Source organism: Lutra lutra, chromosome 13 (assembly GCF_902655055.1).
Source record: "Lutra lutra chromosome 13, mLutLut1.2, whole genome shotgun sequence".
In the NCBI taxonomy this organism is placed as follows: domain Eukaryota; kingdom Metazoa; phylum Chordata; class Mammalia; order Carnivora; family Mustelidae; genus Lutra; species Lutra lutra.
Window position 1 is genome coordinate 68,920,302 of NC_062290.1, and position 16,911 is coordinate 68,937,212.

General features: G+C 37.5%; 1 protein-coding gene across 7 annotated transcripts in view; it reads left to right on the top strand.

Moving 5' to 3' along the window:
• The window catches only part of FKTN (fukutin), a 74,950-nt gene that overhangs the window by 6,184 nt on the left and 51,855 nt on the right, over window positions 1–16,911 (top strand). For 5 of the 7 annotated variants that reach the window (XR_007122292.1, XM_047700212.1, XM_047700207.1 and 2 more), the window contains exon 2: window positions 9,064–9,252. Coding sequence is in view for 6 of the 7 variants with exons in the window: in XM_047700212.1 (XP_047556168.1) it covers window positions 9,148–9,252 (105 nt within the window). In the remaining variant the exon portion in view is untranslated. Of the gene's footprint in view, window positions 1–5,792; window positions 5,900–8,664; window positions 8,797–9,063; window positions 9,253–16,911 lie in introns of those variants that run through there. The other 2 variants (XM_047700210.1, XM_047700208.1) reach the window with 2 other exon arrangements.

Consider the following 16,911-nt stretch of genomic DNA (forward strand, 5'->3'; position numbering starts at 1 on the left):
GTCTGTGTTTGAGCTGTACTCTTAACTATTTAGTAGACAGTGAGAGGGGCAGGGAGGTGGGGGGAGAAAGCATTGTAGATAGAAGGAATAGCATAGGTGAAGGCACCCAGGTTAGATGGCACTGTATCAGCAGATTCGTATAAAAGAATAGTACAGAATAAGCCATAGAAGGTCTTAAAGCAGTGGAAGTGACACAAAGAGGTATGCTAGAAATAATTTGACTTTGATCCCTAAGATGGGTATTTTGAGGAAAGTCTGATAGTAGGATATTCATGTAGGAGGCTTTCTATCTAGACAGAGGTAATAAGGCCTTTTTTTTTTTTTTTAAAGATTTTATTTATTTATTTGACAGACAGAGATCACAAGTAGGCAGAGAGACAGGCAGAGAGAGAGGAGGAAGCAGGCTCCCCACAGAGCAGAGAGCCCGATGTGGGGCTTGATCCCAGGACCCTGAGATCATGACCTGAGCCGAAGGCAGTAGCTTAACCCCCTGAGCCACCCAGGCCCCCAATAAGGCCTTTAAATGAGGCTAACTATATGCAAATGGAAAAGAAATGATAGCTTTTAGAGGCACTGAGAAGGATACACAGTTTGTTGACTCATTAGATGCAGAGTTAGAACCGCAAAAACTATTTTGTTTTGAACATAAGTAATTGAGAATATAGGGATACTGTTAACAAAATAGATGGTCAAGTGGTGGAGGAAATCTAGTGTGAAGGTGGACAGTGATTCGCTTTAGGTGGTAGCAGTATGTACAAGAAGACATATCCAGCAGTCAGCTAGAATATTTATAAGTCATAATTAGCCAGTAGATTAGGGAAATATCCCTAATAAAATGATTAAGAGCAAGAGAATGTAAAGAGAACTTCCATCTGGATTTTATATCCAGCAGAGAATCGTAGGCATATTAAACAACACCACTTCCTTCACCTTTTTACTTTGCCCTTGTAATATCCCCTCCTATTTTCACTTCCTTTCTCAGCTAGACTTTTTTTTTTTTTTTTTAAAGATTTTATTTATGTATTTGACAGACAGAGATCACAAGCAGGCAGAGAGGCAGGCATAGCGGGGGGGTGGGGGGAAGGCTCCCTGCCAAGCAGAGAGCCCGATGCAGGGCTCGATCCCAGGACCCTGGGATCATGACCTGAGCCGAAGGCAGAGGCTTTAACTCACTGAGCCACCCAGGCGCCCCTCAGCTAGACTTTTTTATAGGTTTTTCATTTCAGACACACTTTGCAGAACCTTATCATTCCCTAGTCATTTAGAAAAGAATCACTATATATTTGCAATTTTTCTGGAGTATCAAATCGACTATTTTTTTTAATCCCATGTGTCAGCATGTTGAAATAGAGGTTATATTGCAAAAGGTTAAGAAGTAAATGAGTGGTAAGCAGATAAAGAGAATTCTTAACTCTGTGCAGTCTAACCTTAACTCCCAGGCTACTGATAACTGTTAAGTAGTTGGCTGTGAAAGAAAAGGAAATGAACAACAAGAAGGACTGGCAGTATTTAGGGAAGATGGGTAGCATCTATTGCTCCTGGGCCTTTTTTTACTTATAGCAGCTGGAAATGTTGATTTTTTTTTTCCATGTCTTACCTTGAATACATTTGCAGAAGCATTTTCTCTTTGAGCTTTCTAAAATTCTGCCTCAACTTTCTAATCGTGCCTTTGCCTAATTACACTGTCTGCTTCTCTGTGGGTTAGTCTGTTTTATTTTGCAGGGCAAGCCATATTTGAATTTTAGTTCTTTCTGATTCATACCAACAATGCCTCTCTCTCCTTTCTCTCTAAGTAAGTTGGGACCTAGCAGCATTGAGGGGAACAGGCTAACACACATCATCTGTGAACCTAAATTAAGTGTCAAGACTGACATTTGTTGTTGGAGGGCCTCTCATGTCAAGAGAAATGATCCAGAAGGCAGGAATAAAAAACCAGGCACTTAGACATTCTTTCAGACAGATCCTTACTCAAATGATTCTCAAAGGAGTGGTGGTGGTGTTCATGGGATGTCCGGTAAGCCAGGTGTCAAGAGTCTTTCATTGCCATTACCTGCAAAAAAAACCAAATAATGTAAAACGGGCAAATGGGAAACTGAAAGAACACGAAATACTGCTCTTGGCTATAGAAAGAGCCTGAGAATTTGTCTTGAATTTCTCATCTTTTGTATTTCCCTTCACATTTGTGTGTGGCTTTGATCTACCACCCATTTTTTCCAAACTGTTTCATGTCTTGACACGTAGTGAAACTGATAATAAAGGATATAAGAATGTGTTTATTCTTGGCCGGAGATGACCAGTTTTGGGCTCTGGCTACCCCAGGCCCAAAGACAGAGGACTGGTAGCTCTGACACCCATAACCCACTAAAGGTCCATTGGGAAGCAGATCTACCCAATCCTTTCATTGCCCATTCTCAGTTTATGGCACTAGGGATGGCAGGCTTCCGTGTCATCTGAGACACATTCTTTTTTTTTTTTTTTTTTAAGATTTTATTTATTTATTTGACAGATCACAAGTAGGCAGAGAGGCAGGCAGGGAGAGAGAGAGAAGGAAGCAGGCTCCCTGCTGAGCAGAGAGCCCAATGCAGGGCTTGATCCCAGGACCCTGAGATCATGACCTGAGCCGAAGGCAGAGGCTTAACCCACTGAGCCACCCAGGCGCCCCCTGAGACACATTCTTTGCTGTAATACACCATACTTACATTAACCTCATATTTGCATTAGATCTTTTTTTAAAAGATATTTTATTTTATTTATTTATTTGACAGGGATCACAAGTAGGCAGAGAGGCAGGCAGAGAGAGAGGAGGAAGCAGGCTCCCTGCTGAGCAGAGAGCCCGATATGGGGCTCAATCCCAGGACCCTGAGATCACTACCCGAGCCGAAGGCAGAGGCTTAACCCGCTGGGCCACCCAGGTGCCCTGCTTAGATCTTGAAGAACCTTGAATTACTTAAACCTTCTAACTCCCCTTAGTGTCTGCATTATATATTTTTCTTTTTTTTTTTTTAAGATTTTATTTATTTATTTGACAGAGATCACAAGTAGGCAGAGAGGCAGGCAGAGAGAGAGGAGGGGAAGCAGGCTCCCTGCTGAGCAGAGAGCCCGATGCGATGCAGGGCTCGATCCGAGGACCCTGAGATCATGACCCGAGCCAAAAGCAGAGGCTTAACCCACAGAGCCACCCAGGCGCCCCTGCATTATATATTTTTCTGAAAACATTTGCTGTCTTTTTTCCCTTTATTTTCCCCTCAGTTTAATTTATTAACTCTACAATACTCATCTTTTTTTTTTTTTAAAAGATTTATTTATTTATTTATTTGACAGAGAGAGAGAGAGAGCACAAGCAGGCAGAGAGGCAGGCAGAGAGAGAGGAGGAAGCAGGCTCCCTGCTGAGCAGAGAGCCCGATGCGGGGCTCAATCCCAGGACCCTGAGATCATGACCTGAGCCGAAGGCAGCGGCTTAACCCACTGAGCCACCCAGGCGCTCCAATACTCATCTTTTTAATTAGACATGATATCCTGTTTTTTTTTTTAGGAAGCTTTCCCTAAGTATAAGTAAAAAAATACATTACTTATCCTCCCCAGAGCTTTTATTATGATAGGTAAAATGTCACATATTAAAAGAAATGTATACACAAAGAATGTTTTTATTTTTCTTCTATGCTATATTTCTCCATATGTTATTTTTAAGTGTTTCTTCTTCAGGATTATAACAAAGTATGGTCTTTAAATTCTAATTAAAAAATCACTATTTCATATTTCATATTTTGTTTTAACATAAAAGTTCCTGCAGGACAGAGAACTTCTTAAAATAAAAACTTTAAAAAATAATTTTGTGTACTTGAGTATTGTGCAACGTATTTGAGTATACTAAGCATGCATGTTATTTCTTAATTCAGTCAGTTTTAAGCTGGTGAGGGGAACGATTGTCTATACTAATAAATATAATCCAAAATGGAAGGTAGTAAAAGCCAATCCTTGTGCTTCCATAGTAACTTGTGCCTACGTCTTCATAGCAATAACACCGTTTACATTGCCTCCATATTTGCTTCTAATAGAGTCTATCACAAACTAGATGTGGGGGTGGTAAGGAATGAGGTTTACATTTTGGAAAAAATTTCCCATGCTGTTCTGTAGATACATCACACCTTTCATCACCATCAACACCACCATTCTTCTGAGTACTGTTCATCTCTAAAGTCTTAGAAAATGGGAAACTATCTTACTTATCATTTTATCTCCAGTGCTTAGCTTTTTGTGCTTATAAGGTAAACAGTAAATGTTCCCAGCAGGAAGGTAAAACTAGGGGCTTAGAGATAGGAGAGATTAATTTTGACTCAGAAGAGCATGAGAGACTTTATACAAGGGTTACTTGAGAAGAGTTATGAAAAGAGGTGTTGAGCTAGTTTTATGGAAATGGATGAGAGCATTTCATGTAAGAGGGAATGAGCAAAAGCAGAGGCAGAAAAGTGTAGTATGTATTCTAGGGATTCTTGGGCAAAAATTTCAGGGTGTATGAAGTGGGAGAAGCCTACAGAATTTGCTTGTGTTCAGTCGGATTGTGAATTCTCTTGTTTGGAATTGGAACTTTATTTGTAGGTGGTAGAGAGTCATTGAAAAATTGTTATCGTGGCATGTCTTGATTCATCTATCAGCAACTTGGTGTATCTGTTACTGTGTAAGTGAGGTTATGGGTAGGTAGAAAGTGGAGACTGGGGGTTCAGTTGAAATTGGGACATTAGGTACAATTAGAGTCTAAGTTAGAGTTACAGTGAAGAGAGAAGAGGGAGTTGATGCCAGAGATATTTTAGAGGTAAAAACAATAAGCCTTGGCCTCTCTTGTAAGTATCACATTTTTCATTTTAAAGTGGTAAACATTCCTAATAAAGAGATCGTGCTAGCAAAAAGCAAGTTTTGTTTTTTTTTTAAAGATTTTGTTTGTTTATTTGACAGACAGAGATCACAAGTAGGCAGAGAGGCAGGCAGAGAGAGAGAGAGAGAGAGGAGGAAGCAGGCTCCCTGCTGAGCAGAGAGCCTGATGCGGGGCTCGATCCCAGGACCTTGGGATCATGACCTGAGCCGAAGGCAGAGGCTTTAACCCACTGAGCCACCCAGGCGCCCCAAGTTTGTTTTCTTTTTTTCCTTAAAGATTTATTTATTTAGGGGCGCCTGGGTGGCTCAGTGGTTAAGCCTCTGCCTTCAGCTCGGGTCATGATCTCAGGGTCCTGGGATCAAGTCCCGCATCAGGCTCTCTGCTCAGCGGGGAGCCTGCTTCCTCCTCCTCTCTCTCTGTCTCTCTCTCTGCCTACTTGTGATCTCTCTGTCAAATAAATAAATAAAATCTTCTTTAAAAAAAAAGATTTATTTATTTATTTGACAGAGAGATCACAAGTAGGCAGAGAGGCAGGCAGAGAGAGAGGGGGAAGCAGGTTCCCCGCTGAGCAGAGAGCCTGATGCGGGGCTTGATCCCAGGACCCTGAGATCATGACCCGAGCCGAAGGCAGTGGCTTAAACCACTGAGCCACCCCGGCACCCCAAAAGGAATGTTTTGAATATTCTTCCTTTACAATTGAATTGCTTTGGCATTTATAGAAAATAATAAAGTTAATTAGATACCATCTTGATAACAGTAGAATTAAGTGATTGATGATATGTGTTGGAGGTTTATTTTATGTTAAGAATTAATTATAGGTTAGAAACATGCTGTAGTAGTATATATAGGCCTTTTATGCTTTCTTTCTGTTTATTCAGGCATAGAAGAGTCTCAGTTATGGCACACTCTGAATGCCGCTTTAGAACATTTCATAGGAATCAGTATACAATATGTTGGTGTACTATTTAATATAACTACAAGAAACTGCACTGAAATATTGAAAGTGAAGGATATTCTCCTTATTATCTTGTGAGTTACTTTTATCAGAGTATTTGTTTTATTTTAGCTGACAGGAAAAACTAATGTCATCATCAATGTTATTTTATATGTGTTGCTAGTTTTTATAGTTTGAGGAAACAGAACATGATCGTGATTTATTCATTTGTTTTTGCTCTGTACATTATCTGTACATCAAATGGATTATTCATATTAGTGTTGGTATCATTTGTCTTAAGTAGTTTGTTGACTTTATATAATACCATGTTTGCTTCATGTAGGCTTTGGCTCTGGAAGCTCATTTGTGTTGTTTTAAAACTCTAAGCCAAGACTTTTGATTTCTAAGATGGCAGAGTAGAGACATTGGTTCCCTCTTCTTTCTGAAATTACCCTGAAACAACAAGGAGAATGAGACACAGAGATTACGTCTTTGATGAGTCCAGAAATCCTATAACCCCAAACCAAAATATTTGAGAAATATTGTCCAGTGTAAGCAGGAAGAGATTAAAAGAGGGAACTAGTAGGAAGAGATCTCAGAGCTTGTAGAGCATGTGAGAGAGAACTTGTGTTTATAGTGGGATCAGGATGTATAGGAGGGCAGTGAGAGCTTCCTTGGATCGTTTGGCTGCATGAACTGCCAGGAAAGGAAGAGCAAAGGAGAAAACAGAGATAAACCGTCTTTGCAGAACACACTTTCTTGGTGAAGCAAGAAGTCATGGCTAAACAACTTTATCTCATTTGTTCTCAGACACATTCTCTTTGTCTCTTTTCTCTCACACATACATGCATAAAACACTCTGTCATAAAATGCTTTCTTGTACATCAGTGACTACCTTTTCGTCTAGAACCAAGCCTGCTTCTTCCTTCCACAGTCCTCTTGCAAATAACTGATCCTAGAAGAGTTCACATCATTCAGGGTAAATAATAAAAAAGAAACAAGCACAGTATCTACACAAAAATGCTGCAAGAAAAAGGAAAAAAGAAACGGAAAAACAAGTGACATGAGAAACATGAGGAAACTGTATTGGCCTAACAAATTTAATGAAACAATCATTTCTTTAAAATAATAGACAAGGTTTATTGGTAAGGGAGAAATAGTCAACAGGAGATAATAAATCATATTCTGGCAGAGCTCAAGAAAGAAAAGGAAGAAAAACAAAATCAGAGAAATAAATGGCCATCTTGGAAGCAAAAGGGAGAATTAACACTGTTGAAAAGTCAGTAAGGGGCATGACAACAGGCTTTTGAAAGTTGAACAAAGTGAAATGAGAATGAAAAGAGATGAAACGAATGCTCAATTTTGTTTTGGAAATGGAGAATTCAACATTAGAACAGAAAAATATTGAAACGTCTAACTTAAGAAACTTCCTACTAAAGAAATCTTAGTTCTACAGATCAAAAGGGCAGGTAATAACGAAAAATTAGTATACATTAACCCTTGAACAGTGTGGGGATTATGGACACTGACCCTCTCCCAATGCAGTTGAAAATCTGTGCGTTAACTTTTGACTCCCTAAAAATCTTAAACACCTGATAGCCTACCATTGACCAGAAGTCTTATTGATAACATAAACAGTTGGTTAACACATATGCCAAATGTATTATATACTGTATTTTTACTATAAGGTAAGCTAGAGAGAAGAAAATGTTATTAAGAAAACCATAAGGAAGAGAAAATGAATTTACAGTACTGTACTATAAAAAATCCATGTATAAGTGGATCCATATAATTCAAATCCATGTTGTTCAAGGGTCAACTATACAGTCATCAACATCATTATGTGGCCTAGTTTTGTTTTTTGGTTTTTGGTTTTTTAAAAATATTTATTTATTTGACAGACAGAGATTATAAGTAGGCAGAGAGGTAGTCAGAGAGAGGAGGAAGCAGGCTCCCTGCTGAGCAGAGAGCCCAATGTGGGGCTTGATCCTAGGACCCTGGGATCATGACCTGAGCCGAAGACAGAGGCTTTAACGCACTGAGCCACCCAGGCGCCCCTGTGGCCTAGTTTTTAAAAAATTGGATTTCAGAGGTAAGGAATGCATTCTCTGTTTATCCCATTAAAAAGGTTAATTTACCTTTAGGGGAGACCTAGGGGAAGGATCAGATACATGAAGGGAATATTTAGCTTTATAGAACAGTGGTACAAAGCCTACAAGTCATCAGGGGAAAGAAAGTATGATCTCAGTCCAACTATCAGCTGACAAGTTTATTTGAACAATGTAAGAACTGAAGGTAAATAATATCTATAAGTTTTTGATTAACTGTAAGAAGATGAATATCAGCCATTTAGTAGATGAACAGAGATGATTCAGCAAAAGGAATGACAGGGAAGATACAGCAAAATAGTTGTGAGATTTGTAGTAACAGAATATGATAAAACTAACATGGTAGAAATAACTAATAAAAGTCCAGATTGAAGGAGGAGAAAAAGCAGGAGGGTAAGTATAACTTTGCTGATTTCCTCTTCTTATTCAGCTGGAGAACAAAGGATTAAAAGTTTAGACATCAAGTTATATAGGTGTTAGTATATTTAAAGGAATAAAGATGAACACTTGAAAACTAAATATAATATGTTTAACCAAAATCAAATAGTGCATAGGAGGTACAAAGAAGTAGAACTGTATTAAATTTCTTATCCTAAATAGTCAGATGCAACCAAAGATGAAAGAATAAAATTTTTTATCTTTGCACATTATTTACATTTGCAAAAAACTGAAAACATATATGAGATACTTATCAAGACTGACTATATCCTAGATCACAAAAAACAAAAAGCTATCATACAGAGGAAGTTTCTTGACCAGAAGTTTTCTCAATTTCTTCTATGGAAGTGGTTCTTCATGTGGTCAGCAGCATCATCAAGGCCTGGCCACTTGTCAGAAGTGCATACTTGGAAGCCCCATACCATGGCTACTGAATCAGAAACTAGGCGAAGTCCCCAGATCTCTGTTGGTCAGGTTTTACAGATAACCCATTTATGTTTATTATTTGCAGTTGTTGTTTGTAGAATGCCATGATAAATATTTTTGTTCTTTCATATTTGGTCTTGTATCTGTTTATTTAGGAGAGGAAATTAGCAAATCAACGAATGTTCTGTAGAACTTTAGGTAACTTTCTTTGTTGTGGTGCTGGTTATTAGAGGTGAAAAATTGAAAGTAAGTTTTTGTTTCTTTAGAAATATCTTTTTTGTTTACAGAAAAAAAAGAGTGTCTTCTTATCCAAAAAAGATGAAACGAACACGGTTACTCTCAAAAGACAACCAAGTGAGCACCGCAGACTAATGAGTAGAATCAATAAGAACGTGATTTTGGCGCTTTTAACTTTGGCAAGTTCTGCATTTCTGCTGTTTCAGTTGTACTACTACAAGCACTATTTATCAGCAAAGGTAATATTTTTTCTCTTTTCTCATCGTTAGGCTTCATTTTAACTGTATATTTTCCTAACATAGCTCCCTATTTCAGTATATAAAATTAATCTCAGTTTTTCAGATTCTTGCAGAAATAGTTCCTACTGAGATTCTCATCTTTGTGAAGTGTGGCAAACAATTCACCATTGCAGTTAAATGTTACTATAATAACATGCTAGTCAAAGATGCCAAGTTTCAGTAATGTTTAATCTATTGAAATTTTTTCTGATACAGTTAATATAAAAATTATTACTCTTCTAAACACATCATCCCTTATTGGAAAGAACTGAATAATAAATAATTTTGATAAAATACCAAAATTAGTTTATTTTAGTATAGTGTACTTCTCCCTCCCATTCTAGGGGAGGATACTTCTCTGCCCTAGTTGACCTTGACCATGGACTTACTTTGGCTGGTGGAATGTAACAGACATATGCAGAAATTTCAGAGGGGCTGTTATATGACTTCCCCTTTGTCCAACCCTGACCTACCAGGAGAACAATGTGCCCTGGGTAGATTCTGCCCCTCCAGTCTGGGCCCTGGATGGAATGTATGAAGCAGACCAAGGTGTAGCTGCCTGGCTGACTTGCAGATCTGACAGAAAGTAATGCGTATTAGGCTCTAAGATTGGTCAAGTTAATTATGAAGCATTGTTATGTGGGATTGCTGGATGTCATTGTACAGATGAGAAAACCAAATAACAGAGATGTTAGGTAACTTGCCTACACGAATCACCCAATTTCTAACATCCAGGGCTGACAGTCTATACTTTACTCCATTCTTTCCAGGCTAAATTATTTTTAAAATAATTGACAAATACTGAGGCTACCAGCTATCTTGGGTGTTTATCCAACGAATGTCTTTGTGTGACATCTCTTACCCCTTTCTGATTATTTTCTTAGGAGAACGTCCTAGAGTGGAATTTCTGGATCTCATATGCATGTGTTAGGTTTTGTCACATATCGCAGGGTTATATTCCATAAGGATGAGTAGTGTGCCTGATTTCCTGTACCCTTTCCAAATGTGGAAATAATAGCAATAGTAATGACAGTAATGGCATCTGTATTAGTTAGAGATGCTTTGGATGACTAATAGTAGCTTAAACAAATAGAGGGTTATTTGTATTTTCTACCTTTAAGTTCAGAGCTTTTAAACTTCTCTTGACATTTTCCTTGTGCTAGACAGGCTGGAAGAAGAAATATTGCATTCTAGAAGACTTCTACTTTTGTGACGTTAGCCAGCAGATTTCCAGATATAAAATAATCTGGGAGAGCAAGGTTTTACTACCGTGTTGTTCTTGTTATTTAGCTTTTCTACACTTTGTAATAGAGATTGCAGAAAAAAAGTGTGAAAATGGGTGTCAGGTCAGCTTACACAATGTCTGCCACAGCAGCTAACATCTTTTTGTTGTTTATATGCTTGGCATTGTGCTAAGCATTTCACATACATTTAATTCTTATAACAACAATTCTTATAACAACAACATTTAATTCTTATAACAACAACAATAATTCTTATATAGCAGTATATCTTGTGCTTTCTGTTTTCCCAGAGAAAAAAACTGAGGTTTGTTGAGATTTATTAATTTGTCCAATGTCACATAATTATTAATTTCTTTTTAGAAAGAGAGAGAATAAGCAGGAGGAGGGGCAGAAGGAAAAGGAGAGAGAGAATCCTAAGTAGTCTCCCTGCCCAGCACGGAGCCTGATTTGGAGCTTGATCTCACAACCCTGAGATCATGACCTGAGCCAAAATCAGGAGTTGGACACTTAACTGATCCACCCAGGCACCCAATGTCACATAATTATTAAATGAGGGAGATAGAATTTAAACATAGGGAGTGTACCCCAAGAATCTTGTTCCTAATATTAAACTCTATTTGCGGTCATTTATTTGATTACTAATGGGGCTAAACATCTTTCCATATGCTTATTGCTAATTTTTATTTCTTTTTTATTCTTATTTCTTTGTATTCCCATCTGCATATTTTTCTGGTGATGTGTTCTATATAGTTTTAAGGATAGTATACCTTTATCATATATATCTCAAAACATTTTTCCTGGTTTATTAATTTTAACTTTATATTCATGTATAACTCTCCCAATACATTTGTATTTAATTTTTGGTAGACAGCTTTCTTCTTTAGGGGATCTGGTTTTTATGCCATAAGTAGCCCAAGATTGGAAATATTCACCTGTATTTTCATCAAAAACTATTTATATATATTTTTTTAACTAAATAGAATTTACTTTAGGATAAGGTATGAATTAGATATCTAACTTTAAGTTTTTCCCACATGGTTAACAATTTGCACCAATATCACTTTTTGAATTCCCTTCATTAACTTAGAAATCCCATCTTAATTATACATTAAATTCCTACAAATAACTACAATCCTGACCCCTTCCCCTGAATGTATTATAGCTTTAGCTGTCAAAAGCACAAACTCAAGCCTGGGATTAAACCTATCTATACTGTTTATTAGCTGTGGGATCTTGGGTAAATTACTTCTAAATGCTGTTTCCTCATCTATAATACAGGGAAGGTAACAGTACCACCTTGTAGACTTGTGAAGCTTAAACAAATTAATGCATGTAAAACATTTGGAACAGTGCATGTCACATACAAATCAGGAAATATGGGCTTTTTTGGGGGGGCTTTTTTTTTTTAAGGAAAGATGTCACCCAATACAAGGTGTTTTTTTTTTTTTCAAGTGATGTCTTTCATTCATTGATTGATTCATTCTTTCATTGATTCGTTCATTTTGTTTCAAGTTTTTATTTAAATTGTAGCTAGTTATCATATAGGGTATTACTGGTTTCAGCAATAGAATTTAGTGATTCATTACTTATATGTAACACCCAGTGCTCATCAAAACAAGTGCCTTCTTTAACCCATCATCCATCTAGCCCATCCCCCAGCCACCTCCCTCTGTCAACCTTCAGTTTGTTCTCTATAATTAGGAGTCTCTTATGGTTTGTCTATGAGCTATTTCTAAAAGGCTTATTTATTTATTTGAGAGGGAGAACACAAGCAAGGGGAGGGACATAGGGAGAGAGAGAGAGAGAATCCTCAACCAGACCTGCTGAGCACAGAGCCTTACATGGGGCTTGATACCAGGACCCTGAGATCATGACCTGAGCCAAAACCAGGAGTTGGACGCCCAACCGGCTGAACCACCCAGGCACTCCCATGAGCTATTATTTTTATTAATTATCTTCAATTTTATAATCAAAAGTTGTATTTGTTATATTGTGTCCATGACATACAAACTCCTTTAGTAATAAGCACCATATTCATTAATTGAACAAAATAAGGCATAAAATTAAATAAAGTTCACTAAACCTGTATACTGTTAAATTTGAAAAATTTGTATTATTTGTACTAGAGTTCTTGTTTTTTTATTTTTTTTATTTTTTAAAGATTTTATTTATTCATTTGACAGAGAGAGATCACAAGTAGGCAGAGAGGCAGGCAGAGAGAGAGGAAGAAGCAGGCTTCTGAGCAGAGAGCCTGATGCGGGGCTCGATCCCAGGACCCTGAGATCATGACCTGAGCCGAAGGCAGCGGCTCAACCCGCTGAGCCACCCAGGCGCCCCTAGAGTTCTTGTTTTTTAAGTTCACTATTAATAATAGGTAGAAATGATAACATCTAAGTTCTGAAATATCAAAGGTTACTTTTATTAAAAATATGGTAATTATATTAAACTATTCCTAGACAAGTAATTTTGCGTTCTATAAAATGGAGTTTTAAGCTTTATTATCTCAAAAGTTTTTATTTGAAAGTCACTGTTTGCCAAGCATTTTGACAGGGTGATAGAAGCAATGAGAAATGGTTTCTTTCTTCCATTTATTTATAATTTATTGGGGACGGATGCTATTGGAAGTATGGATGCTTCTTGCATGTTATTAGTGTGAAGATAAAATACAATATGTAAGGAATACAAGTAGTTTATGCCAACAGGAAAAAAATGCTTTATTTAAAAATAGTAGGTGTAGTTAGAGTAATAGATACTGAAGCGCCCAACTTTTTTTTTTTTTTTTTAAGATTTATTTATTTATTAGAGAGAGAAAGAGAGAGAGAACAAGCAGGGGTGGGAGAGAAGCAGACTCCCTGCTAAGCAGGGAGTCTGATGCAGGAGTCACATCCAGGTGCCCCTGAAGCTCCCAACTTGTAAATTTTTTTCAATTTTGTTGAAAATATTTACACTTTTTGCTTTTTATTTAACTTCAAGATCTCACTTAAACTTTAGGGAAATACAGATGGATCTTGAGTGTTTAGTATAATTTCTTGTGACACAGGAAGAGAACTCAGTTTTATAAACTTTGTTTACTGATTGTATCTGAATCGCATTTCTCATTTGTTCAACATTCTCATATACTCAATCTTAGATAAAGAAAATTCACACAAATAAAATGATTTCTAGTTCAATTAAATTAGTTTGGTTTGTTAGCAGGAGATTACAGAATGGTAGCCGTGATCAGCCCTAACTTATAGATCAGCAGCATCAGTGTAAAAACCATTAATTTGAAGTCATGTTTGAACTTCAAGGCAATTTAGAAGGACATTTGAGATTATGTATTAAAGCTAGGACAGGAATGAAAAGTTGGTTTTATCAGTGATCACAGCCTACTTGTAGTAGTGAATTCCTGCAGCAGTGAATGTTGAGGACTGCAAAGCTTTTCAGGCTTTTTTCAGGAGAGAGTACTCTTATCATTGGTTAGGGAAGAAGGGTTATTGCTACCTTAGAGTTAAGGAGATCTACTTTTGATCTTTTCTAGGGCTTTGCCACAGAATTCCTTTTGGCCCTAGCTAGTTAGACAAATTTAGCCTTTCAAGATTTTCTCAATGAGGTCTGAATCATCTAGTTACTTGTTAGCATTAAAGGGAAGGAGTTACTATAGCTCTTGGGTTGGCTACAACTCCATACATGGGTGGATTTGACTCTTCACATTCCAGAGAACAACTCTCTAGATCTTTGAAACACAAACTCTTGTGTGACGGCCTTGTGAGCATTTCCTTTGAGCTCCAGTTTTCAAGTGATTGGCTGACAGTTTGCATCACAAAGGAAGGGGTGTCTGTAGGACCCCCTAGGGAATGTCAGTTGTTCATTGTTTCTTTACTGCACCAACCAGGACTGTGATTATAATTCTGTGTGTTCATTCGGTCTGTGTTTATTGATTACTTGTTACATACAGGCCACTTTACAGGAATACAGAGATAAATAGAACACAGGTCCTGCTCTCAAGGAACTTATAATTTGATAGAGGAGGCAACAGCATTAATTCTTGAGTTCGAGGCCCACATAGTCCCGAGTTCAAATCCTCATTTGGTGGTTTGGCTTACTGCAAAGTCACCTAACTTTTTTGAGCCTCAGTTTCTTTAAATGGGCCTAATAGCAACATTGCTGGTTGAGATAATGTATGAAATGCATCTCACTTAATGTTTGATATATGGTGGATGCTCAATAGATGGTAGTTGTTAGTAGTTTCCACATTCTAGTCCTTTTAAAGTTTACATTGCTGTTTGATACGTGAAATTGTATTTAATTATTACAGGCTTCTCACGAGCCTACATTTATCATTTTTTCATAAGTAAGTTATCTGGGGCCCAGATATCTTAAGCTTCTTGCTAAAGATTGCCAAGTTCAGGTCCTAAAACTTAACATCTTCACTCATAGAGTCTTCTATGAATATGTTCAAACAAAATACTGTAGCACTGATAAGATATGAAATGAGATGGCTTTAAGGTATTACGGGTCACAGTAGAAAATTGTAGAGTATTGCTGCCTCAGTGGAAGGAAGACAAAGCCAACGGACAGTGTTTGTATAAAGCATTGAGTGAACCAAACCTTAGTGATGTTCTTAACTTAGAACCATAAGCAACACCAGTGCCTGCAGTATTCATCTATTCTTATTACCTGGAAAGCCACTTACAGGGTTCTGTGCTAGGATGTCTTTCTTTGCATTATATGTAGTGACCTCTGTGTGTTTGGTTAGAAGGCCAGGAGGGAGTGGAAAGGGGAGTTTGGATTTCAAGTTCGGCAATATTCATTCACAGTGAACAATTTCATGTGCCATTATTAGACATGGAAATGAATCTGGTAGCCATTTAGATCTTCGGTGACAAAGGTTTTTTAAATATTTTGAGTTAGTCAGTTGCTTGCTAAAATCATGAAAGAAACATGATTGTAAAAAAATCTTCTTTGACTATTGGCTGATTCTCTATGCTCTGAAGGATAATATATGGGTCATTTCTTGGAGAAGAGTATTCCATCTGATAATCTGATGTAGTATGATAAACTTTGATAATGCTGTTCTTCCTCTCTTCTTATCCTTTCCTCCACCCACTCCACCTCCAATTACCACCACCATTCAGGAGAAATGTGAAAGAATTTCTTCCATTAGAATTGAGGGATATTTAAACAGTACTTCCATGTATTCCCAGACTTTAGACTTTTAGGTTTTTTTAGCCAAACACTTTGTCTTATTAATAAACAAAGCTTTCCCACTGTCTCAGATCACATTTATGAGTCTTAACACCAAGAACTTCAATGACTTGGGAGTAAGTAAAAGAGCAGTGCATCTAGTGGAAGGAAAGGCACTGAAATACAGAGGGGAAAGCTGCCTAGAGGGTTGGTGAATTTACCATGGTTAGTGTTTCTGATCCTTAGGATTGCGAATTAATTTTTTTTAAAGACTTTATTTATTTGACAGAGAGAGAGAGAGAAAACACAAGCAGGGGGTGTGGCAGGTGGAGGGAGAGGGAGAAGGAGTCCCCCTGTTGAGCAGGGAGCCTGACCCAGGGGATCCATCCCAGAATTCCAGGATCATGACCTGATCTGGAGGCATACACTTACTAAGGCATACACTGACTTATGCCCCAGATTGCAAATTTATAAACAATTGAAAAAGATCAGGTTTTTAAGTCTGACTGTTTGATTTTTTATAGGCATGAGTAATGATCATGCTAGGTTAACAATTCTGGTTTTTGGTTTCTGCAAGCAACTGATTGTTGGCTACTGTCTTTCAAAAAATGAAAGGATTTTTCCTTAAATATTCACCTCCTATATCCCAAATACTTTCTCTTTAATGGCATATCTTAATTTGACTCATTTATCAGTGGAGTTTGGTAGCCACCAGACTTTTTCTATCCTGCTTTTTGGTATCTGATTCCATCTCTCCATTTATTAATTCACTTCACATAATTTTAACTCTAAATTCCTACAGGAATATCTTTAGGCTTTAAATTTTTTTTTTAAAAACTCCTGATTTTATATAACATTTCTTTTAGAACATTCAGACATTTATTTCTCAAGTGTTCATCGAGCACTTACTGTGTGACAAGCACAGTACTAAGCTGTGAGACAAAATGATGAGTCAAATGTAATCCTTGCTGTATAGGAAGTCACAAATGATGTCATAATCTTAGGTCATAATCTCAGGGTCCTATGTCTAGCTTTGCACTCACACAGAGTCTGCTTGAGATTCTCTCTCTCCCTCTCCCTCTGCCCCCTGCTCGCTGGCTCTAAGATAAATAAATCTTATAAAAAAAAAAACAAACCTATAAAGAGACACACAAGCAAATGACAGTATAATATGTTACTTCTTCAAAGCACACTTCATAAACCCTGTTCT